The sequence below is a fragment of the Felis catus genome, chromosome B2 (genome assembly GCF_018350175.1).
Source record: "Felis catus isolate Fca126 chromosome B2, F.catus_Fca126_mat1.0, whole genome shotgun sequence".
NCBI classification, from domain to species: Eukaryota; Metazoa; Chordata; class Mammalia; order Carnivora; family Felidae; genus Felis; species Felis catus.
Genome location: NC_058372.1, coordinates 20,645,940 through 20,672,096, shown reverse-complemented (window position 1 = coordinate 20,672,096; position 26,157 = coordinate 20,645,940). Strand labels below are relative to the sequence as shown.

Here is a 26,157-nt window from a genome sequence, read left to right as displayed (position 1 = left end):
CTGCATGAGAACCTAATAAATCTTTCACCTGTGAGTAACAAACAGAAGCATACACACACACACACACACACACACACAGATTATGGCACCAGCATTGTCTTACTCAGGCACACGTCAGAAGTACCATTGCTTTCATTATGGCTGACCTCTCGCGATGAGAGTAGTATTAACAGAAACAGCAAAGCCAGGGGTGGACGTGAAGGTATCTTCCAGAGGTGTGGGGTTTCTGTGTTTAGATCTGCTCCAAGTTACTGACCAACCACCTTACTAACAAGTCCGTTATGACCTTAAAATCAGCAGAATATCAATACTGCCACCTTTCCAGAACTTGTGGGCAGTTCACAAACGATGCTTTAGATGATACTTTCACCAGAATCACTCAGGAGCCAAAAGTAGTTGAGCAATTTGATTTTTCTCAACTCTATTTTAGTCTCAAAGGAAACCATTTAGATTCATCAAGAGAAAGGCAAAGGGGACGACAGATCGCCACTGAAAGTATTGTTTGCGAAGGGATCACGAGTTACGTGTTTACTTAGAGAAACTTAATAAAGAATTTGTAGAGTGTGTTGCCTTAAAAATCACACACACAAAGAAGATACCACAAGTTTAGTACATTCAGCTCTCTGAAAAACCACCATGTGAAACTCCACACCTGCACAATTCAGCTCCCACACCCTGGGCACGGGTGGCCGGGCGACTTGGGACTGGGTTTTACAGCTCATCCCTTGCCTGGCGCAGGACGAAGTGGTGCAGCGAGTCAAGGTCTCTGCTTCCACTGTGCTCACTGACTTTTTTCCCTCCGCGGAAAAGCAGCAATGTGGGATAGCCTCGTACCTTCAAAAAAAAAAAAAAAAAAGTATGAAGACCAGTGGTCCAGGTCACATACAAATTGCTTCTGAGATAAACCACCACCACCACCCCCTGCCAAAAAAAACTCCTAAAGTTGTAACCAGGGAAGTTCATGGTTAAGTTAAAAATTTTTGTTAATGTGAATTTTTGAGAAAGAGCGAGCGAGCGTGAGCAGGGGAGAGAGAGGGAGACACTGAATCCAAAGCAGGCTCCAGGCTCTGAGCTGTCAGCACAGCACCCCCATGGTTAAATTTTTAAAAGGTGCAGACCGTTTAAAAAGTACAAGAAAGCAAAGCCTCGGGGTTATTCACCTTCCAATTCAAAAGCACATTCAGGATTAGTGTCAAAGGAAGGACTTTACCCAGAAGTACAGCTTCTGGAGCTTCCGTGCATATGCCACCACCTGGGCACCCGGTGAACAGACACATTCTGATGCCGCAGGTCCAGGTGGGGCCTGACTGTGCATTTCTGACAAGCCCCCTGCTGATGCCCAGCCACTCTGTGGCCCCCGCGGAGTCACAAGAATATACATCTCCAGCTCTTTTCTAAGGCTTTAAGGCACCAGAAAAAACGGCACCTTCGAGTGATGAGTAAATGACATCTGTGTTGCACCTATTCTCAATCTAATGAGGGAACTCCAGAGCCCCCAGATGTTTTAAGAAAACCGCACAAAAGCAAAAATGTGAACTACAAACCTTTTGGGCTATCAGATTGTGCTAGCAGCTCAGAAAGAAGGCAACGCTTCAGGACAAAACCAAGTGGAAGCCTGGCTGGCTGGGATAGTCCCTTCGGGAGGAAGTCAGGGGTTTCCCTTACTCAACCACTGTATTTCAGGACACGCTCAGGGCTGAACAATAAGCCACTTAGGGGCTTGAGACGAGGCTGCAAGTCAGCTGACTGTTCAGCCAGCAAGTGGCCGTGCCGAGGTGGCACCTCCTTCTTGTTACCGCCCAGCCTTCTGTGCAGACAGCAAGGCCTCAAGTCCCCCTTGAGAGGTATGTAACCAGTGGGAGAAGAAAGCCCTTCCTCGGGCAGAGCATCTCTTTCACTTTTCAAAACGAAAATGAAGCAACAGCCTCAAAAGGACACAAGGAGCGCTTCGCAAAGACGACGAGGGCCCTGTGGTTTGTCCTGGTTGAGGCCACCACACCAGATGACAGCTCCGTGTGGGCGTGCTCCCGATACTCAGGGTCCCCAGGAGGGTTTTCTTCTGCATGTACCCACCGAGTACTTGCTGCAAATATTCCGTTCCGCAGTACAGTCCACCTCCGCAATCTTGACCTCTGCCAAACCAGGGAATTCCTTTCTAGAGAGTTCTTCCCAAGTAGGAGCCAGATTCTTACAATGACCACACCTAGGAATAGGACAACGACAGCTTTATTGAAGTCTTGGGTCAAGCTCACTCACCTAAATCCAGCTGCCGAGCCAAGCCTTGTTTCTTCTGTACGAGGCAGTCCGCAATTGCCTAGAAACGTATAAGATATCAGATTCCCCCTGGGTGCGCTAACATTTCCTCCTCCTCCGTCCCAGACACGAATTCGAAGTCCATCCAAAGTAGGATTTTGGAGAACTGAATGGAAACAGGCTGGTCTGAAAGCAAGTTTAGATTCTGAGACCATTTCCAGGATGTGGTAAACTGAGCTAGCTGGATTATGAATGAAGCAAGTGCACCATGAGCAGGAGTTGATGAACAGAAAAGAAAATGGACACCAAAAACTTCTTTTAAAGACATTTCATTTTAGATTTGATTGCTGTGGTCTCAAAATGTCAGAGCAGCCTGAAAGCTTCCCTGAAACGTCATCCATTCGCTGTGAGCAGTGAAGTCCGAGCCAAGTTCTGTGCAAACCCTCCCCTTCCCCAGCACTTTACCCCTTCACTGAAAGGGGATCTTCTGTCCTCACACTTGGTCTATATGGCTTTAGGTTCAAAAAAAAAAAAAAATAGAAAATAATAGATTTAAAGGTGTTATTGACTAGTGTTTCTATTCTTTAAGAACAAAAGTTGTACAACTCCTGTGAGTCGCGTGCTCCCTGACTTCTCTTCTCTGCCCCTGTGGTTTCTCATCAATACCCGGAATGAAAACAAACCGAAGAGCAGAAGTGACACGCTGGACCTTACTTGTTCGTGTTTAGAAACAAAACCTAACACTCTCCTTGAGACCGTGCTTTTCTAAGCGGATTGTTTGTGAAGACAAAGCACTCTTCCCGTTTTACAGCTCAGAAAACAGAGATTCAAAGGAAAGAAAGGACATGCAGAGTTACAGCAGTGCAGGTGACTCTTGGCACCTGTCACCTGCCCCACTTCAGGGAGCCTTGGGCACAAAGTTGGTGTCGCCCTCTCTGCTCCGGTCTCTGAGGACCATGCAGCAGGAAGGTTCGGGTAATTGGGTAACATATAGGACGGCTGCCCAGGAGCCCCATGGGATTTGTCTACAACGTCTCAGACACTAAGGAGCAAAGCTACATCGTGATATGGATGTTCAATCTATCTGGACAAGGGCAGATACCACAAAGCTTAGCTTTTATATGGCCCTCCTAATTCTCTATTGTCACATTGTCATGTTTTCTCCAAAACAGACTGAATTTTAAAATAAACTGGCCTCATTCTCTATAAATAACTTCATGAGTACCACCAAACCGAACTTCAACATACCTGAATATAGGTGCAAACAATAACCTTTCCTCATTTCCTAGAACCTAACCTATGTATAAATGTAGCAACATCCAGGCCCAACATCGAGTCTAGAGCGGTGCCTAATGAGCAGAGAACTCCGATGGGGCTCAAGTGCACTGAGACAAGGCAGTTTCTCATCAAACGGCCACTTACCATGGAGCATAAAACTTGATGAAGGTTATTCCTTCTGCGATCGTGTCATCGAAGTTATTTTCTGTGAGTGCCAACAGGGTGCCCTGCAGGGGAGGGAAAGGCCACAGTTCCAAGGCATCACTTAGAGCAGGGATTGCAGAAATACAAATCAATAATCTTTTAACAGTGCTGTCATACATGCTCCAAGGTCACACGGAGATACCTGTACAACGTGCATTTAACAAGCTACACAAGAAGGGACAATGATTCACCACAGGTAGGTCCCCAAGGTCCTGAGCCCAGGAGATGCCTCAAGGAGGTGGCAGGACGCAGTCCTCTCCGGCCACTGGGGGCGAAGAGGGGCTCAGGTGTGGCTGCTGTCATTCAGGGCTCCATGGTGTGGACCAGTTGGCTCTGTGCGGCCTGTGCCACAGTGTGCACCCCTCCGGCCCAGAGCCTCCGACGCCGACTGGAGAGTCCCAGACACCGACTCACTGGCTCACCTGATGTGCGTGCACCTGCTGTCTTTTCGAAGTGACCCTACCGCTCTCCTAGCACGTGGATGTGCACAAGTTCCCTTCTCTGTGTACTGCCTTCAGAGTCGACAGTGGCAAGACCACAGGCAAGGATACCTGTTTTACGTATCCTAGGCTTCTTAAATTCAAAGTAAACGTGCAAACTGTTCATCTAAGCTCTGGCTGGAGAATGTAGGGGGAAGGTGCCATGAGGCAGCCTGCTCTAAAGCAATTTGGTCTTGACAATTCTTTGCAGAATTATGTTCCTGGGTTTCTCCAGAAATGGATCTGTGATTCTCTCACGAGAGCAAGAATATGATGATTTATCATGTGGCTAAACGTACCAGGGCTGCTCCGCTTGAGTCTGGCATCGAGTAACGCGTGTCAGTGACTCGGAGGCGAAGCCCGCCAAGGGGCCCATTGTAGAACACTACCATCTTTCTTTATGTTCAGAAACATGACGCCATGCTCACTGAAAGACCTACTTACTGCTGGAAAACTGTGTTATAAATAGAAACTGTTCTGTGTTTGATGAAAACATCCACAGTGTATAATTACATTCAATTTGGGATGGTGACCTTTAGAACCACCGTGACACAGTCCCCTCCAACGTATGTGGTCGCAGCTACTGCAGAATCATTCGTTTACTTCTTAAACCAAAGCTCTGACTTTGAACTAACACCTAGGCAAGTCCCCAACCTAAGAGTCCAACTAAGGCATGGGCTGTAGGGGGCAAGGAGGCCCATTCCTGTCCCTACTCCACGAGGAGGGAGTGGATGACTGTCTTTTTCCAATTCCAAACAACTAGGGCTCAGGGAGCGATGGTCCCAGCAAGTCAGGATCTGCTATGTAAATGCTGAGGGTTCAAGAATTACTGGGGGGGCCGGGAGGAGGGTGGTCACACACATCTGCACACTCACTGCTCTGGCCTCGCAGAATGAGGGCATGCTGCCCCTTCCCCTGCCCACTGTATCCTGGTGTCCCAGCTAAGGGCTTGGTGTAAATTGATGTAGCAACTTAAGTATTCTGCTTGGAAATCTGTTGACAAATAGGCCCTAGGGTTCTTAGCTAGGAAACCAAGCTCTGTTTTCCTGGAAAACATTCCCTGACTCCCTTTGAAAAATCTCCTTTTTACCCATGGCTTCAGCATCAGCTGACGCCTAAGGCTACCCTTCTAGTGCACATATCCTTCCTGCTTCAGTTCCCGAGTCCTACTTAACTGTCCGCTGGACATCTCCGCCTGAATGTCCACCACAGCCCTGAAAATCAGCAACTTGAAAACTGACCTGATCACCTCCCTTCCCCCCACCCCTCAGTCCTTCTCTCACGCTTGGTGCCCTTGACCACCAGGTATGCCACAACTCCGGTCATCCCCTCACTCTACCTGCCCGACTGTATTCAGGAGGGTGAGGCTCCTTACGCTTGCTGTCTCCTGGTCTCCACCCTCTGTCACAGCCTTAGTTTCGGGGTCTCATCATCATTTTGGCCTAATACACTGACTTCCCCTCCCTTTCATACTTTCCATCTCTTTCTGCCAGTCATCTGAAATTCAAATCTGCTCAAAACCCTCTGCTGGATCCCTATAAATATACGATGAAGCTCAAAATCCTTGGCTGGCCGACAAAGTCCTCTATGATCCAGCTCCTACCTCCCCTCTCTGGCATCCTGCACCGCACCCCCTGTCCTTTTCACCCCCTTCCCTCCAGCTGACAGCTGGCCCTGCCCCAAATACGCCCAGCCGATTACACTAACGTGCTTCTGCTCACGCTCTTCCTCAGACAAGCCTTTTCTCTCCACATCCACCACGTCTCTGCAGCAATTACCAATTTGCCTTTCAGCTCTTCAAGTGACATTTCCTGCCTGCCTGCCCCAATCATGACTGGGCCTGTACACTCCTGGGTCACACACCTGGGACACCTGCTTCTCCAAGTTCTCACCTGTCTCCCCTCTAGACCAGGTACCCTTCACAGGTAGGGAAAGAGTCTTATTATTTGCCTTTGTTTCCTGGTGGCCTGGGACGGTGTCTGAAATGTAACGGGCTCGATAAATGCAGAACAAGTGGATCTGAAACCTTCCACCGGGTGAATGAAGACAACAGCACAGTAAGTCAGAGACTGCCTGCCTAAGCAAACTAAATGTCCTCGGGCAATGTGCCTTTCAGTTCCAACGTGTACATCTTTCCTGCTGCAGACCTTTCAGGGGCCTTTCCCACGGGGTGAAAGTCAAATTACTGTAGCAGGTGGTGGAAATGGACAGAAACGGGGGCCTAACAGCAGCCAAACTTTCATGTAGCAAATGCCCTCAAGTACAGGGATTACTGACTCAAAAAGGGACGACTTTTCCAGAGCTTTTGATGCCAAATACTCCTAGGATTTGTCTCACGTTTATTTCAGAGGAGCTCCTAGGTTTACCCCTCACAAGCATGTTAAAAGTGGCTGAAGGAAATGTCTCACGTTGAAAAGTCAGCCTCAGCCAACCATCTGAACTACTCTCTGCTGACCCCCAACTGCCGTTCTGTGCAAAGCATTTGAGGAGAGTGGCCTCTGTGGGCAGGAGGTGGTGGGCCACCCCCGGCGCTCCTGATCGCAGCGGACACCCACCTTGGCCGCGGGCTCAGTGGCTGGCATTGGGGCCTCTGACGGCTCGACGGCCTCCGGGGCCCCCGGCTCCGTGCTCTGCAGCTGTGATTCCACATACTCTCTCAGGGACTCCAAATCCCGCTTGCCTTTGTACTGGTCAATCTGTCCAAGGTAAGGGCCACACAAAAATGCTGTCAGGTTAGTACACTTAAGTGTTCTGAATCGCTCAAACCTCGTCCCGACCCCACTCACCCCCATGAGACCTCCACTGATGCCGTCACCCTGGCGGTGGGGACTGGGCAGCATTCACACGCTCATATTCACACGAGAGTGCATGTTACAAACCAAACACCTCAGCTTTGGGGAGAGAACTGACAGCACCTGACTCCTGCAGAGCCCAGAGTCACGACTGGGGCCGACTCTGGTGTGCTGAGAAGCTGACCATCGGCCAGGGATAGACAGGAGAGTGGGAGTGAGCGCCAGTGACTGGGAGCCAGTGTTGACTCCACTCAACAGTTGTGGCCAGAGCACAGCTATAGCCGGCGGTACGCCCGAGCTATTCTAGTGCTAACCTCAGCCAATGGGAATGCTTCAAAATAGCAGGACAACTGACCGTTTTTGTCAACTACCCAAATCTTACTAATTGAGGCCAAGACATTTTTGTTGATTATGTATGCCTTGAAACCAGTGCCCAAGGCACCTGGGTGGCTTAGCTGGTTAAGTGTCCAACTCTCAGTTGTAGCTCAGGTCGTGATCTCACGGTTTGTGAGATCAAGTCCCGAGTCAGGCTCTATGCCGACAGTGCAAAGCCTGCTTGGGATTATCTCTCTCCCTCCCTCCCTCTGTCCCTCCTCCACTCGTGCTTGTGCTCTCTCAGATGAAATGAAACTTAAAAAAAAAACTCCTTCTGCCCCTCCCCTGCTCACACACACATGCATACTCATGCACTCTTCTCAAAAAAAAAAAAAAAAAAAAAAATTAAAAATTAAAAAAAAAAAAAAACAAACGAGTGCCCAAACAATTCATACTGGCAAAAGCCCACTGTGGTTAAGAGAAGCACTTGGTCTCGATACCAGGACCTGAAGACGTACGTACCTTTTGACCATCTCGGAACCACAGAAGAGTGGGATAGCCACGAACCTGGTTTCCTGAACAGAGTTCATAGTGCTGCGTACAGTCGACCTAAAAATAAAGTAAGACCAGATTCTCAGTCCCTTTCTTCGTGAGCCTCCCTGCTAAATGGATCACTGGGCACTCAGTACTTTACATACTTCATCTGTAGCATCTCTGCCAGCAAGTGGCAGTTTGGGGAGAGACTTCCTAAAACCTACCCCAAAATACACCTGAGCTAAGGGAGCAGAGGGATGGGATTTGTTTGAGAGACATGACTTATTTATCTCACTTAAAAATGCCAATTTTTAGGAAGCAACATTTTACCTGGAGCATGTTAGCAGATGGAGAAGGGGAGCCTAGCCTGACATCTGGGGAGGGGAGGCCTGGCCGTCGGTGAGAGAGGCCCACACCAACACCAGCTGCGATATTTATTCTCATGTTCACACTTAAGGAGTTTTGAAACAGGAGTATTCAGTATAAAATAAAGATAACTCAAAAGATATCAAATTAAGGTGATTATATGTTCTTAATTCCATAAGCTCAACTATTACAGCTCTTTAAATTTGTTTCACTTGAATCTCATCAAGATTCTGCATGTTCAACATTTTCATGAAACCGTTTATCCTAAGTCACTTCTCTTTGATTTTCTACTGATGTTAAAATCAGCTATGTGGGATACTAAGTTGTTGTTTTTCAGGACATCAACAAAGTAGGATAAAAATATTACATTCACACCTAAGACTGAAGTCGGCAGTTAAAGTATTAAACTGAAGCACAGGAAGCCCCAGCCTGAAGTCTGGGTGGGGGGCATTCAGAGTCCAGTCTAAGCCAGCCGCACACATGTCCGGAGACGGAGGCCACAGCCCGCATGGGCAGACTGTGTCGGCTCACACCTGGTTCTACTAGAAATCTCTACAGACATGACCTGAAAATAATCGCCCATGAGAATTCATAAAATAGTTTAAAGTAAGGATACAAGGAATGGGGAGGATAGAACACAAGAATATTATGACTACTTCCACGATATGTTCAATAAATATAAAATTATAAGAACACATATAACTAGAATACATAATTGAAAGTGTTTAACAACGGGGCACCTGGGCGGCTCAGTCAGTTAAGTATCCGACTTCGGCTCAGGTCATGATCTCACCGTTCGTGAGTTTGAGCCCCGCGTCGGGTTCTGTGCTGACAGCTGAGAGCCTGAAGCCTGTGTCTCCCTCTCTCTCTGCCCCTCTCCTGATCACTCTCTCTCTCTCTCTCTCAAAAACATACGAACATTAAAAAAATAAAAGTGTTTAATAGGCAACAGTGAAAATCCATTGAACGACAACTATTACAACTTACCAGGCATCTGCTTCATGCCAAACATCGTACTGAGCATCTGACTTCCATACTCTCCCCGCGCCACCTCCCCCCGCCCCAGTTAGGTCTTATTGTGGTTTTGCAAATGGGACACTGAGGTGTGGAGAAGCTGTCAAAAAGGCTGGCCAGCCAGGTCTGCCTGGACCCTAAGCTTGTGCTTTTGGCCATCTCCCTGTCCCGGGCAGATCATCTCATGAGCTGCAGTTCTGGAAACGCAGCATTCCTTCTGTATACAAGTCAGGCCTTTGGCAAAGTAAAACATGAGATCTTTATAAAAGGAAACCCATGCCTGGACGTCTGGTGGATGCCAAAGGCTGGGTGAGATGAAAAGTGCTTGATGGCCCAGGAGCTGCTCTGGAGATTTCCAGAAAATCCACTTATACAGAAGTTGTTAGACACCACTTCTGGCTTCTCTCTGCAAAGTGGGGAAAGCTGGAAAGACTCCCAGGCAGCAGTGAAAGCTGGGGCTCACCAGAGGGGGACCTTCTGCACGCCTCTGTGAACACAGGGCTGAGGCTCCTCTAGGGGACAGCTCTTGGGTGAGGTCAAATGTGGATGGCCTCCAAGTCCGGCCAGTGAACATTCGTGAAGGCTGTGCCCCGTATCTTTGCAGAAAGGGCTCTGGGGCTGCCAATTCAGAATTGGCCATTGCTTCAAAATAAACAAAGGAGCCAAAGCCATAATTTATCTTTAGGCTGTGGAAAAGCCAGCACATTTGAAACCAGGCTGCCATCTGTGAAGGTGAAATGAATTATCAAGTGGCACACTAAATGGAATTAATAAATCAAGTTTGCGACTTTGCACACAGAATGAATAATGGGCCACTCTGCTAATTAATCCAGCCAAAGGCGGTCTATTTCCAGTTTAATAAGGGCTTTCACTTACCTTGCCAATCTTGACAGTTTCAGAATGTTCAAGGCCTAGAGCCAGCTGCTCCCAGGTTGGAGCCAGAGCTTTGCAGTGACCACACCACGGAGCGAAGAACTTGATAAAGTGGTCGCCTTCAGTGGAGAGCCAAGACAGAGGAGGGAGAAGGAGTGACTTAATACCTTACTCAAGATCGAATGCAAGGATCTGATCTTTGTCCTCTCGCAAAACTAACTGCAGTATGAACCCTTTAACTGGTAAAAAAGAGACTCCATCAAGTAAGTGTATATCCATGAACTCATAGCAATCCTCAAAACAAAATCTAATTTGTCATCTTTGGAGGACAACAGGGAACCAACACATTATTTGAAGAACTGGCAACGAACGGGAAGAATCAGGCAATTATCCCACCTTTCTTACACAAACTGCACCACTGGATAAGCATGTGATAAATGAGGGCAAGTTTCTCTCCCTAAAACAATGAAGAAAGGATGTTTTAATGAGACTATCGGCATTTGGCAACCCTGATAAGTTAACGGATCTAGGGAAACATGTTCAACCATGCCATGGGGACACAGCTGTCAGAGTCGAGACTGGGGAATTCTACAGGTCCAATAACCTATGTGCTCAGCAAAAGGATACAAGGAAGAAAAACATGTTGGGGGAACGTGTAGATTGAGACGCAAGAGAGACATAGGTAAAATAAAGAACAAATTAAACTATAATGTAAGGAAGGCACATCTGGATAGTGAATGATGAAGAAAAGCAAGGAAAGTGCCTCCTTGAGGGCAGGAAGACTGGGACTTGGATAGGGCACGGGGTGACTGGCAGTGCCATTTCTTGAACTGGACGGTGGTTATAGGCTGACCACTCTATGACAACTCACTAAGCCCTACGTTTGAGGGCTTTCTGTGTCTGTGTTTTGTTTGACAATAAAACGGAAGGTTTTAAAAACAGTATCAGTGCCTTGGCTAGGAGAAACAAACCCAAATCCATACAACATCGTCATTTGGATACTGAAGATTTTTTCTAGGCTGTTCTGCCTTGACCAGCCTAGGGCCTGAAAGATGTCAGGCTGAGACCAGACCACAATCAGGTTGTGAGTACGTCATCAAAATGTGATGTAGGCTCATAGAAGGACACTGCCACACCAAACGCTCATGGCAGTGCTTTGTCACCCACAGCAATGACACCTTGAGGGAAATGGTGAAACACTTGATTCAAAAAACTAGCAAGTGATCCATGAGGTTGAAGCCATGCCTCTCTAGACAGATAATGACACTAATTTGTGCTGTGAGGTGGAGACAGGATGTCCAGGAAGGAACCTACCAGAGTATCAGTGGAAGCTTTAAGGCCAAGAGGTGACTGTCATTTTCTGAGGACAGATCCTCATGTGAGCAGCATAAGGTGGCATCTCCACAATGCTGCCCTTCAGGCACGATTTGCTTAGAGAGAGTCCTAGCTGGGCTTATGGGAACTAAAGTAAACCCCCTACTGGGGAAAACACCCTGAAATTGTACTGTCACCGCCACCCCTCCCCCCCAGAGCCCTGGTACAAATAACAACCTTGAACACAAAGGGAAAACAAAGGAAGGCATCACAGTAAGTTACTTTAGACCTTAAGTTGGGGGGGGGGGGTTTCAACCCCCCAGCGGGCATGAAGTTACAGGGCCAGACATAATGTTAAGCCCTTTTCACAATGTTTCCAGCCCAGTCTTACAGGAGGACTTCTGTCCATGGCAGCATTTGAGAATGGAGAGCAACAAGGAAGCTGAATTTGCTTTCAAGTCATTCAGTGCTGAGCCAATTGTTCCGAAACATGTGAATAAAGGACTTATGTGTTATTTACGTTAGAAACCGTATATTGATCATTTTCCTATTTAAGAGAGCGTTTTCAAAAAAAAATGAGATGTGGTACAATAAACCGTTTTAAGTGTCAAGAACACCTACTCTGATTCACACGTTAAAATGGTCCCATTAAATTCTAGTTTGAACACATAAGAGAAACTTCTGTTTCTGCCTCTGGTCAATAAGCATATGATTCACATTAATATAAATAAATACTTTCTTATCCAAGGATGTCCTAACTAGTATACAAATTAAGCGTGCCCATTCATGCTTTGTGAGCTTTCCAAAACTTACATCTTTAACTAGCATTAAAACTGGCATTTCTGTAAGCAGAGAGACAAAAGGAGAAATGATTTCTAAGAGGAAGTGCACTGTACAAGGACGTTAACGGGTCCTGAAGAGACCACTGCTAAGTGCACAGATGGTGACCACGAGCCCTCAAGTGCCAGGAAGAGAGAGCCCGGCAAATCAAGGAGTGACGGATGGTCAGTGGTTCTAAGAGTGTGTGTCCCACTGTGAGCACCCATGAGCTTCACCCACCATACCTTGTGCAACGTGCAGCTCAAAGTTGCTTGCTGAGAGCTCATACAGTCCCTGCTTGCGCTCAGGAGCTCTGGGCGGTTCGACTTCTGGCTCTGGTGTCTAATAGAAACAAAACAACAGTCACTGGGTTTGTATGTGAAGACATAGAGAAACCAACTGAGGAGGTGACCTGTGTCTGTCTGGAACCTTCTGCAGATCTCCTCCCTCATCTGGCTACATCAAACCCTTGGGGCATGCTGCTGTGTTAAGGGAGGCCAAGGCAGGAACCAACTCCGTCAGATGGTCTGGACACTTCAGCAGGAGGCCCCTCACCAGCCACACCTCCAGGAAGTGCTCCAGAATCGGCACTCAAGGCAGCCAGGGATGCCTGTCCCCACCCCAACTTGCTCTTCGCTGTCCCCAGACGAACAGAGCAGACAAACTGCAGGAGAGGCCCACCCCAAACAAGCACACTGCCCTGTTCTTTGCAGCGTGACCTCAGATTCCACATGGAATTCAAAATGAAATCCCTGACGGACTGGCTCTAAAGGAAGTAGTACCTGAAAATACAAAGATAGCAAGATAGACACAGTGGAGAGCGAGAGACCATCAGAGAACAGGAGGGCCTGGCCATCCTCTGTTCACACAAATGGTAACAAACTGTGAAGGACTGGTAAAGGGACAGAAGAGATGGTGACTGTTTCTCACAAGAGTGAGAAAACCATGGAGCAGACCTGAGTCGTGCTTCTTAATTCACTCAACAAAGCTTGGGACAGAAACACGTAACGCAGGAGCAAGAAGTGGCTTTTTAAAAGATGCTTCTGCCAGTCCCTGAGCGGGTACCAACTGTGTACAACTAGGCAGTTAGCACAGGACACAAGTCTAAAGTTCTCAATTTCTGAGGCTGGATCAGAAAAATCACCATTTTGCTATAGACACGTGGATGTAGATTACTCAATTTTTATCTGGCAGTTCACACGTTTCTATGAGAAAGAATAGCCAAGTTATTAAAAGCTTCAAAAAGTGCTGACAGCTCAAAGCTGTGCAGAGTTGTAATCGTAAAGCACCGTGAAGCTTTCTTTGCTGCTGCGGGCCTGTCAAAACTTTCCAAGTGCTAAGTACCCACACGAAAAGATGCCCGACAGAATGGTGGCTAAGCAAACAGTGAGTTCCAATAATGCAAAACACTGTATGTCACCCTTTATAGGATGTTCAATGCTCGTTTATGAAACTTGGGGGGAGGGAGCATTGTCACTATCTGCCCTGTGGCAGATACCAGAGCAGTCCCTGCAGTCATGGCAAAAACACAGTATACCACAGAAATGGGTACAGTCTTGCCCTGCTGGTGACTGTGAGCTTACAGATTCTTAAGAAAGCAATCTGGCAATGTTCATCAAGAGCCATAAAAGGAGTCTTGCTTTTTCTTTCTTTTCTTCTTTCTTTTCTTTTCTTTCTTTTTTTTTTTTTTTTGGCCTGGCAATTTTATGTCTGGGAATATATTCTAAAAATATCACTCAAAAGTAGAAAAAAATGTCTTTTACAAAAATAAACATGCTCCTTAAGCATTTCTGATGATAGAAAAAATACACACAACCTAAATATCCATTGACAGAGAAGAGATGAATTATGGCAAATCCACATAATATAAAATATGACCAATGTTGAGATGATATAACTATACAAAAATATCACTAGTAAAGTGAACTGTGTTTATGTGATTATGACTATTTAAGAAAATAAATACAGAAGCAAATAGGAAAATATAAAAGTTGAAGTAGAAAGTTAAGATATAGCATCAGGGTTTCTTTTCTTTGAGTTTCTTTAATATTGCCATAACACTAAGGGGAAAACTCTAAATTTATCCTCTTTAAATATAAAAATGCATACATTAAGTTACTTAGGTATAAACACAGATGGAGAACTTTTTAAAAAGTTTTCATGTACAATAAAAGGCAAATTCTAATTGAAAAAAATTTTTGGTTTGCAATATAAGGTTTGACTATTTGAACTTTCTGACAGGAAGGCACATTGTCACTGTTTTCCAGCAAGGACCTGAGATCCCTACTGCTCTGACACTAGGATATGGCAGCAGGTGGACCCCAAGCAGCAATGGCCCTTCATCTGGAGACACTGTGCCCCCAGCAGGGGCGGGGCCTCCCTGTCCCTCCCAGCCTGCCCCGAGGCCGCCGCTCCTCAAAACGGGAGCTTGAAGCACCAGAGAAGTCATTCTGCCATCCTGTTAAGGGCTTGAAAAAACGTCCTCACAGTAGACTGGATTTTTGGTGGAATAATGGAAAACAAGTATTGTAAGTGGGTTTTTTTTGTTTTTGTTTTTGTTTTTTTTTTGAGACTGTTACTCCCTCTTTAAAATCGGCTTCCTCTACTCAGAGCACTTTTCACAGAGGAAACAATTTTAAGTTTAAATCGACATGAAAGTTCCACCTGCTCATGTAACTCTCTTGCGATGACAAAGATGCAAATTCACTCCCTGAGAGGTCTGTGGCTTCCCCTGGTGCCTAAAATTAGAGAAGTCCCTGCTGGACACTTATTCAGAGGGAACACCAACGCTCCTCACCACGCAGTTATAGACTTTGTAAAACGTGAGGTAAAGCAGCACCTGAGAAGCAGGTGGGTTTTGGATAAGCAGCGACATCTACAGAGAATGCGGGGGACAGCCGAAGGACCACACAGGCACCCCGGGAAATGGCACCGGGAGCAGCGGATCCCCCTCAAAGACCAATGGAGCTGCGCATGGGCACCAACAACCCTCGGATCCGCGAAAGCCCACCTGACACAACAAAGCAGCCTTAGTGGACTGCGGGATTACAACTGCCTCCAGAGACTCCAGGGACTCTATTTCACCAGAGACACGTGGCACCAGACGCCCCGTCTTTCCAGACCTGCCCCGCCCACACACCGGCCAATCCGCCCTGCCTCCGCGGGCCTTCTGCGCCAATCAGAACATGCCACGCATTCTGAGTGCTTCCAGGTCAAAACCAAGGCTCCCAACATCCACTGGAGAGGGGGAGGGTTATAAACGCTTAGTATAACTCTACACAGACCTACATCTTTGAAAAATATCTCAGAAATCATACGGTTCCCACCATTTCCTGATATTACCCTTAGCGCAGGGAGGGCCATTAAGACACCGACAGTATTACGAGTATTTATTACGTTAGGTTATTGGCGAGGCCAGTGAGCACCTTTGGGGACTGAGAGTGCAGAGGACAAGGAGGGAGTCACCCTGCTGTACCGCTCGCGGTTGCAGGAGAGGGCCGAAGCCGGCCTGGACTGGACCCCAAGTCAACCCTGTGATGCTGAGAAATTAGTGTAACTGTATTACATGCGAGACTGGCCCAGAGGTTTATGTCAGGAAGTGGGAAGCGTGCACCTGTGAGATGCTACTGGAATATTCACAAATGACACTCTGCCAGGGCTGACTCTGCAGCCAAACAAGAGCTAGGAAGGCAGGTATGATAACACAAGTTGGGCAAAATGGGGGTAACTGTGGAAGGTGGGGGCAGGCACACGGGGCCATCTGCATTACACAGCTCTTCACTCATGCACCAAAGATAAGACTCTTCCTACTTCTGTTCATGTTTGAATATTTCCATAATAAAAAGCTTTTCAAAAGTTCATCTGTTTCCACCAAGATACTCAGAGCAGTGAAAATAGAGACGGAAAGTAGAAGGACTGGCTGCCAGGGGCTGAGGGGAAAGGCTGGGGAGTTGGTTTAACGGGGACATGGTTTCAGTTCTACAAGGTGCAAAGAGTTCTGGGGACGCGTGGTGGGGACGGCTGCTCAACAGGGTGCATGGACTTAGCACCACTGAATTTGTGTACTCAAAGTGGCTAAGATGGTAAAGTTTATGTGTATTTTACCAAAATCAACAAAAACTGAGAAGGGAAAAAAAGTTCATTTTTACTTACAGCATCAATTAGTTCTAAAAGAGTAAAAAGTTCCTTTGAAATGGTAGCTTTACTTTTTTTTGCCTGAAGTGGCCTCTTTATTACCCCGAAACTACAGGAAGAAAGAGCAGGCGGGAGGCAGGGAAGCCTCATGTGCACTCACCACAGGCTCCTCATTCAGCGTCTGCAGCATCCAGTTTTCCAGTGTCTGGAAATCCCGAGGACCCTGGTACTTCACAGCTTCTTGGCCAGGCTTGAAAAACTTCAAGCTGAAAGGGTGACAGAGGACAGGACAGAGCAGACTGTTAAATCCTTCAGAGTGCTCCGAGTAGACAGCGCTGTCCCGTCGGGGGGCAAGCTTGTGCAGGGAGGCAATCAGTGGACCGCAGCCAGGCACAGACCTGCTGCCCTCTGATACAACATGAAAAAGAAAGGAAAAGAATGTCCTAGAAGATAACATATCCATTTAATCCCACACTTAAAAAAGTTTCTTAACTTATTCAAGAAAAATAAGACTGAGTAGAACACATCAAGTCTAAGATGTTGTGAGTGAAAACCCAAGCCACCAACGTTCGGTTGACAGAACTTCCAAGCTTCTCTCCTGCTAGGGATTTGTCATCCTTCCTAGGCTTTAGTAGTTTTTATGTGCTGCGTTAAAAAAAAAAATTAAAGCTGTAGTAGAAATAGCACTGTTTTGCAATAAATGTATTTCCACGCTACCTTGTCAGCTCTTCAACTCTTAACAAAGCACGAATATCCAGGTTCTGTGAGATTTACATTGCCAGCTATAAGAATAGCCTTGACACTGGCTGATATGGTCTATCCACCTCCTCACTGAGGAGTCTTTTCTTTTTCTACATATATTAGCCTCTGAAGGTATCTGCAGATAGAATATGTAGCACTTGCTTTAGTGGGTGAGCAAAAGACATTGTCAGAGACTGAAATTACACTTCCAGATCCCGTATCATTCCACTGGTAGGGGACAAATACGCTCTAGATAAAACTTAATAGAGGGTGTCCAGGATGGAGGAGTGGGGGCAGGGAATATGGCTACTGACAGAAGAAAAGAAACACAGACGAGCACTTTTTGGTGAGCTGTTCATCCAAACATCCTTATCACTTCTATGGCACATCTGTGGACTTTGGCAATAGGAGCCCGACGTGCAGGAGCAGAGTGTCAGAAGTCAAGATATGCAGATATCAGAACTGTGGTTTGAAGAGCTAACTCCCCAAAGGCCTTAGAAGGAAGTTTCGTAGCAGTACAAGAAAACCAGCACATTAGCCGGAATCAGCACTTTAATCACAATAGGCTTACAGGCCTTACCCACTCTAAGATCCTGTGATGGACTTAGGGTGACATCCCTAATGTGCCTCCAATAAAGAATATGTGCCCCGCTTCCTCAGTAGCTTTTACTTTTACGACTGTAACAAAAAGCTAAACTCACCATTTTGGCCAGTACATCCGTTACTTCGTGAACTTTAACACTTTAAGCAACCCCAATGATCTCACAATCACGAATGCCCACACCCACCCCTGGGACCTCAGGAAGCTCTAGAAACGTGTTATGCCCACAGAGCTAGAAGATGCTTAATGTACTCCTCCACCCCCGACTCTCTCTTCCAGAAGGCACCTCCCCCACCACAGCTCTTCAGAGTGGAAAAGGAGGTGGATCCTCAAACTACTAGGAAGGAACAGGCACTACCAAACCCATTCCTCATTTCTTTGCTAACATTAAAATGCAGTAAAACCTAACCTGTGACTTTTTCTGATTTGGTGTGCACTGAGCAAAACAAAAATAAACAATTTTTTTTTTTAATTTCTTCTTACTGGATTAGAAATCTTCTTATCCTCCCCAAGCCTGGGTTCTTCCTTAGGTTCACAGAGCCTAGGGGATAAAATCAGAGCTTCCTTTACAGACCTTTCAGTCTGTCCAGGGCATCTGGGATAGGGAGTGGGCCCCGGGGTACAAGCCTAGAGGACAGCCCCTAACTTTCCTGCTATTCCCAAACCTCCACAGGGGCATCTGCTTTTCCTGGTGATCTGTTTCTCTTTCAAGGAGACTGTAGGGGGAAAAAAAAAATCTCCATTTACGGGTCACTCTGGAAATCTGTGATCAAAATCCTAGCACAACTGAGGAGACAGTGCTACTGGCTGATTTGTGTCCCCCAAAGCAGATCTGTTGAAGTCCAAGCCTCCTGTCCCTCAGGATGTGACCTTGTTCGGAAATAGGATCTATACACAGGCAAGCAAGTTCAAATGAGGTTACGAGGATGGGCCCTACCTAATCCAATATGGCTGGGATCCTTTTTAAAGGGTGAAATTTGGACCCAGAGAGAGACATGCACAGAGGCTGAAGGCCGTGTAAGGGCAGAGGACTGGGGTGCTGCAGACACAAGCACAGAACCCCAAAGACTGCAGCAGCCACCAGACACTAGGGAGAGGCAGAGAGGGGTTCCCCTCCGAGTTTCAGAGAGATCATGGCCCTACCAATGCCTCAATGTTGGGCTTCTGGCCTCCTGAACTATGAGACAATAAATTTCTGGTCTCTTTGGCCACGTGGTTTGTGGTGCTTTGCTTCGGCAGCCCTAGCAAACCTCCTTCAGCCCTGCTCTGGCCCACGGTTTCCCAGATAATAAAGATTCCTTACGGGCTCAACAGCATGACCTCAAAATATTTTTCTAAGCACAGTGAGCCATCCCTAGGAACATGGGAACCCAAACTCCCTCCCTGTGCAATCCTTTATTTCAGTTGAAGGTACCAGGGTTAGAATGACATAAAAGCGAATGCACTGACCCACGGTGCACGCTCAGGCATTTTCACTCATGTATCTCTATGACATGAGTACTGTTTCAGAGGAAGTAAAAGCTCACGCAGGTCAATGCATGAACGCCCTCATGTGTGCCCTCATGTGACTCGTTTTAATGCAGCACACCCTGCCTCCTGCATTTTATGGAAAAAAAACAACAACCTGTTCTCGGGCACTTATGTGTAGGGCTCTGAGGGTTACATAAGTTCCTTGCCAAACAATGTTCAGTATAATGTGGACTCATTCTAGTTCTTTTTAACAACACAAAACCAGTGCATGGTTTTCTTGGACAGACCACATCTTCTAAACCAGGACACACGATCCAATGCGGCTCGTTTAAAATCTGTGAATAACATCTATGGAGTAACTGACGTCGTAGCCAGAGAGCTCCTATGACCAGGTTTTGGTGGAACCCTCTACTGCCCCCTCTGGCGCCCCCTAACACTTGCCCTTCTCGGCCTATCACCAGTCCTGTCTCACTTTCTGGTGGTGTGGTTGGTGGTGTACATGGCCACACACAGCCAGCTATTTAACAGTAGACACCTCAGCCAATCATCTCTGTTGTCCTTGCATCTTGAAAGTAACAGGTTCCAAACAGGTAAACATCTACCTCCTCCGTGTGTCCCACTACTCACTGACAGCTTCTTTGCGATGCCCCTCATCTAAGCTACGTTTACTTTAAAGGCAATGCTATGAAGCACAGGACAATGGTACCTATCGTAGGCACACATCGTAGTTGATCTGATTTGAATCATGGCACTTGGATTAGCAGCAGTCACCAAAGAGCAAGAATTCCAGTGTCCTTTATGAAAATGCCAAATTTCTAAACGTAAGGGAAAACTTTAACATTTATTGAGTATGCTGAGGTCAGTATTTACAAACACGTAATTTCATACAACAATGAGAGTGGTGGGGGTGTGGGGGTGGGGGGGGGGCGGTAAGGTATCAACATCCTACTTTAGACTCAGAGGTTAAACAGCGTGGCCAGGACTGCATGATAAGTAAACAGTAGAGCCGGGATTCAGACGTGGCTTCTAGGTTCCAACCCAGAGTTCCTTCCACTTTTCCATGCCGCCCCTCGGGTTTGAAGACAGGCCCAGGTTTTATAAGAATTTACTTCATTCATCAATTTGAATAAATATTTGGGGAATCGCAGTGGCCAGCCCTTCCCCCATCTTTTGGACACAGCTTCTTCCCTTTTTTGGAGCAGAGCTCTTCACTTTAACGCCTGCCATGTGGTCTGAGGGCACTGCTGCCTTCCTACAGAACCTGCCTCTCTGGCCACAAGGACTGTCTGGGGCGGACACTCCCACCCCAGCTGGGCCCATCGGTAGTGAGCCCGAGCCCACTGTGGCAACAGAGAGATGCAGAGCTGGAAAGTTAAGTCACATTAAGGAGGTAAAGGTAAAAACTGGCCCCTAAGCCCTTGGAGGGGAGCCTCAGAGCCTCTTCCACAGCCTTCTAAGTCATCCTCCTATTGCTTGTTAAGCCAGTTTCAATTTCTACTTCTTAAAACCAAAAAAACCTGTTTTAACTGTCAAGGGAGTAAGTAGCACCGCTGGTCAGAACTGCCATATTCCAGTTTGTCACTTTTCTTTCCAACAGAAACAGCCCTTGTGCTAGTCACATGGGAAAATTACTCCAGGAAGGATGCTTAAGTATAGCAGAGTGACCAAAAACTCAAAGTAAAATTGATGACAAAGTATGCTCGTTGCATAAAGGTACTTGTGAACATCAAACCTGACAGGACCCCATGGAGACCGCCATTTCTGTCTCACAAACACATTCCCTTATAGACAGGAAACCCGACACTGATTAATGAAAGGCTCTTTCCAAATACAGCACAAAAAGACATCTAATATAGACAAGACAGTGTTACGTATAACCTCTCCCTGACACCAGGGACTGCCTGCTTACATTTATCATCTCCTCACTCTTCAGAACTACATAAAAATTTACCAGAAGTTTAACTTGAATGTTCTTTAGCCAAGTGCAGCTGGCAAAAGGCTCTGGAAAACCTGGACCCATACGGGAAACACGGGCCCCTCCCACTTACGTGGGGTATCCTCGGACCCCCTGGGCGGAGCACACATCTGACTCGGCTGTGCAGTCTACTTTAGCCACGTAGACCTTGGCGTCCTCCATGCTGTTGTACTTGTCTCCCAGGTCATTCCAAGTGGGCTGCAGCCGCTGGCAGTGTCCACACCTGGAACAAGGGGAGGGGAGCAAGCACACTGAATATCGGGTCAGGGGGTGCCGGCCCACCTCTTCACCCATTTCCACACGGCAGTGGACCTTTCTGATCCTTTCTTTATACTACAGCAGGGAAGGATGCCTCACAATTACCACAGAACCTCACTCCTCGGCCTCCAGCCCCCCAAAGAGTTCCCGCATTGTTCTCAGCAGGAAACCGAAACATAGCAAGGTGTTGTGACAGATCCTCCTTGAACTGGCCCCTGTTGACCTCGAATCTGACCTCTGTACACCTGCTGCCCTCCTTTGCTTGCAGTTTAACCTGGAGCCAAACTGAACTACTTGTGGTTTTCTGAAGGGGGGCAGACTGGCTTGCACACGGGCATTGGTACACACCCTCTCTGATGCCTCCTCCCTAAGCCCACATGGCAAATTCCTATTTGCCCTTCAGGTTTGGTTTGGGTATTGCTTCCTCCAGCAAGTCGGCTCTGACTACCCAGGCTGTCTAGTGCCATTCTCTTCTCTTCTTCTTCTGGAAAGTTCCCTTGCTCTCCTTCTACTGCAGCAGCTTCACACTGCCTGCCATAATCGCCCCTATTTTATTTAGTCAGGACTCTCTACTAAATAACTAAGTATCTGCCAACACGAGGCAACCTCAAAATTCACTCAATTCTGCATTTTCCCCAATGAGAAACTTTAGAAAAGTTTGTGGCTACCCCAACTTCTCGGTTTGACACAACCAAATGTATACTTCTGATATTCGCTGTACGAATTTGAGAGTACATTTTTAAATCCCCTATCATTTAAAATAATACATTAACTTAGAATTATTGCTTCTTGCTACTCTTCCCGTTTCTTGACAGCATCAGCATTTTGTCCATCACTAAATCCAGGTTTTCAGTCCTATAACTGATAACCTTTTTTAATTATCAGCTCTCTGTAGTGCCATATTTGAATACTATATGAGTCAGCATGGAAACTTTATCTCAAGCTTCAGGTGCAGTCACAGTAGCATTATGGCACGTAGGAGTTTTTGTTGTGTTTTTTGTTTTTTTCACCTGGTGTATATTCATGGCATCTACAAAGAAACTGGCTGCCATATTGCTTTTCAAAGTGATCTTTAAGATGCTTACTTATAGGGGTGCGTGGTTAGCTCAGTCAGTTAAGCACCCACTTGATTTTTGGCTCTGGTCATGATCTCACAGTTTCAGGAGTTCAAGCCCGAGGTCACTGAAAGTGCGGAACCTGCTTGGGATTCTCCCTCTCTCTCTCTTCCCCCCACCCGCCCAAATAAATAAATAGATAAACGTAAAAAAAATAAATGCCTGTTTATAAAGAATACCCAACACTCAAAATGGTCACTATGTCCTCAAAGTAATTTTTCAACAAAATCAGTGTTACATTTCTTTGCCTCTTTTCTTTTCTGACAGATGACCTCCATCATAAGCACTGAAAGGCAGCACCAAAAAAGTCTGCCTCAAGCTAATGTGTCTTCCCTAAGCAGCACTTTGCTGGCCAGCTAAGAGAATCCTTGCTTTATAAGAAACTCAACTACAAAATGATTCCCTCTTTTCTGGAAGATAATTGTGAAGGAAAATCAGAATTATACCTAAGTTGTATTAAGTTATATAAGTTATACAGCTCAAGTGCTGTGAAGACAAGCACTGTTCCTTTTACAACTTTATTTCCAGTAACCAGCACATGCTTAACGGGTACTAAATGTCTGGCAATGTCTTAGTGATGGATCATCCACAGGTGCCATGTAGTGGGCACTTCTGGTTTGGGACCGTTGTGGCTACAGTATGAGCCTTTGGGACAGTAGCTGAATTCAAAATCTTGCATCTGTGGCCACGTAATAGAGCAAAGCCACCTGGCCCTCCTAATCTGACAGTCACCAGATTCAAGGTGATACACATCGGCCATACAGAAGCCGTGTCCTGATGTTAGCACAAAATCTACAGCCGGATAACCTTACATCTGCCAGGTTCAGAGTGCAGGTATACAGAGCAATATTCTCATTATATGCTGCCGCTGCCCCCAAGTTACATGTGGGCTTCCAACATTCCAGAGACTAAACCTGGAAAGAGATGGGAATGGTGTAGGTCACAGCCTGTTCTATCTGAGCCCCGATGTGCCCTTAAGGTCTAACTTTTAAATGCCTTCATAGAAACCCAACATCTTTATCTAAGTATTTTGTAGTGGATAATTAAGAAGCAAACAAAAACTTTAAAGAGCTATGTTCCTAGGAACATCCACCTAAAAGTCTGTAAGTCATGGGTCCCCTGGGTGGCTCAGTCAGTTAAGCTTCCGACTTCGGCTCAGGTCATGATCTCGTGGCTTGCGAGTTCCAGCCCTGTGTCAGGCTCTGGTACTGAGGGCTCAGAGCCTGGAGCCTGTTTAGGATTGTGTGTCTCCCTCTGTCTCTGCCCCTCCCCCACAAATGTGTGCACTCTATCGCTCGCCTTCAAAACTAAACATTTAAAAAAAAAAATCTAAATCTGTAAGTCACATACACTGAAAAAGGAGTTTACTTAATACGAAGTGCCCAGTTGCCAGTCTTCTCACTCAGTCTAGGACTCGCTGGTATTACTGAGACTCCAAAATTAAAACCCCTTCGGCACTGCGCAGACTTCCTATGTCTACATGTCAGCTTTTCTTTAAAAAATAAAGAAAAAAAAAATCCATGGACTTATTCCACTGAAATAGGCTCCAATTAAGTAATGTATTTAATTGGAATAGATACTCTGAGAATACTCCTTCACAGAGGAACTATTAATAATGAACGATTATTTTATGCTACAAAGTATTTTCTAGACCACTGGTAGGTCTAAAACTTCAAGTCGGGGCTGGTTCTTGGGAAGTTGAAACACAATGTACCCCACGGGTACACTGCTAATAAATGCCAGCTCTCACTCAGACTTGCCCCCCAAAGTTGACTTAACTCCAAATTAACTGAAATACAGTTAACAGCCTGAGTATGGAAAGAAAGAGAAAAAAAGTTTCCTCCAACTTCCGCCCGCACAGTTCCTGAGCAGGACGTTTTTCATGGGCATCTTCTCTCTGTTCCTTCCTACATCGCTTCCCCCCATCTCAGTGAGTCTCTCTCCCGCTCTGGGGAAGGATGCCAAGTGCTGCAACAAGCCTGCAAACTGCCTTGTGCCCTAACACTGGCTTTGTGCTCTGCCCCATGAGAACTTCCCTCCACCGGGGCATCCAGGCGCTGGAAGGAAAGCACTACCTGTGCTTCTGTGAACATCAGGAAGTCCTTCTGCAGGACAATTCGCAGGGAAGGGGTCTCTGGGGTTGGCACGGAGGCCCATACGGACGCCTCCACCGGAGTACCGAGGCAGGAGCTCCGTTCAGCTCACACTTTCCAGAAGACCAGGCCCCAAGACAGAGGTGGGGAGGAGGTGCCGGGGGTCAGCCTTGAATGGAGGGGCCAGTGCGCTGCAGTCGCCTAGAGCACACACAGCTCCCCCATCGACTCGGAGCCACGACGGGGTCTCCAGCGTTCGCACTACTCTCGGCTTCCCGGGGTAGCACAGGAACCCCTTCTCTCCCCGGACCACCCTTTCCCAGCTCCTGAACACACAAAAGTGGGAAATCACACCTTTGCGAATTGCTATTTTTCAACTAAACCCCTGTACAGGGGAATCTGCCCTGCAGCGAGCGCACGGAATCCGACCTCCGAGCGTTCACTGTCGGACTCCACTGGCCGGCGGCCGCCGCACGTGGCCCACGGGTCCCAGCCGCACCCGCAGGCCGCCGCCTCTGGCCGGCGCAGGAAGTTTGGGGCGGGGGCTGGTGAACCGGCGGGGTAGCCCCACAGGGCGACGAGGCCACCCGCCCCTCCCCCCGGTCCGGGGACTCGGGGGCGGGGGGGAGGGTGTGCTGGGAGCGGGGACGGGACGGCTTTTTCCCGGCTGCCCCCTCGGGGTCCGCCCCCTCCTGCACCGCCCCGGCCGCCCTGCGCCACGTCAGCCGCGAGCGCCCACGCCCCCGGCCCGAGCCCGCGCCGTCCCCGCCGCCCCGGCGCTGCGCGACCCCCCACCCCACCCCGGCCCGCCGCGGCGCCCCCGGCCCGACCGCCCCCCGCGCGCAGGGTGCGGGGCCCCGAGGAGCGCGGCGCGGCCAGTTACCAGGGCGCGAAGAACATGACGAAGTGCGCGGCGCTCTGGATCCCGTGCGTGAACATGTCGGCCGTGTACAGGTGCTTGGCGTGCGGGTCCTGCCCGTCATCGCCGTCGGCCGGTGGGGGCCCGTCCGCCGCCGCCGCCGCCGCCCCCGGCTCCTGGGCCCAGGCGCCCCCGCGCCCGCCGCCATGGCCCAGCAGCAGCAGCAGTAGCGGCAGCGCGGCCAGGGCCAGCGGCCGGGGCAGCGGCGGGAGGAGGCGTCCGGGGCGCGCGGGCATCACGGCGGGGCTGGCGCGCTCTCGCCGCGGCGGCCGGTCCCCTCGGCGGCGCCCGCCCGCAGCCGCCCGCCCCGCGCGCCGCCCAGCGCACCGCCCCGCAGAGGCCGCGCCCCTTCCTCGCCCCGCCCCGCGCCTGGCGCGCGCCCGCTGCCCGCCGGAGGCTGAGTCCGCGCGCGCCCGTCCGCGGTCCTCCTACCCCCAGCACCAGGGGGGGGAAAGGTGAGTGGTCCCGGCCGCCAGCACGCCCCGGGGCCCGCTCAGCCCACAGTAAGGTGACTAGTGCAGGGAAGCCACAGATGGGAATGTCAGCGTCGGTTAATCGTAGCCACACGCACAAAGACCCCGGGATTTCAGGCTAAAGGAAGAAAAGAGCG

At 48.1% G+C, this 26,157-nt stretch overlaps 1 protein-coding gene across 2 annotated transcripts; it reads right to left on the bottom strand.

Moving 5' to 3' along the window:
* Window positions 1-393: 393 nt before the first annotated feature.
* On the bottom strand, window positions 394-25,798 carry TXNDC5 (thioredoxin domain containing 5). 2 transcript variants are annotated; one of them, XM_023253694.2, is made up of 10 exons: window positions 25,512-25,798; window positions 21,236-21,385; window positions 16,536-16,641; window positions 12,487-12,583; window positions 10,112-10,227; window positions 7,844-7,930; window positions 6,770-6,910; window positions 3,676-3,758; window positions 2,074-2,203; window positions 394-834 (listed from the first exon to the last, which is right to left on the bottom strand). In XM_023253694.2, the coding sequence occupies exons 1-10, from the start codon at window positions 25,781-25,783 to the stop codon at window positions 712-714; spliced, it is 1,305 nt and encodes a 434-aa protein (XP_023109462.2). In that variant the 5' UTR covers window positions 25,784-25,798; the 3' UTR covers window positions 394-711. The 2 variants fall into 2 exon arrangements, with proteins under 2 accessions (XP_023109462.2, XP_044913088.1); XM_045057153.1 differs by lacking the exons at window positions 394-834; window positions 2,074-2,203 and adding an exon at window positions 2,242-2,314.
* Between the last annotated feature and the right edge of the window lie 359 nt (window positions 25,799-26,157).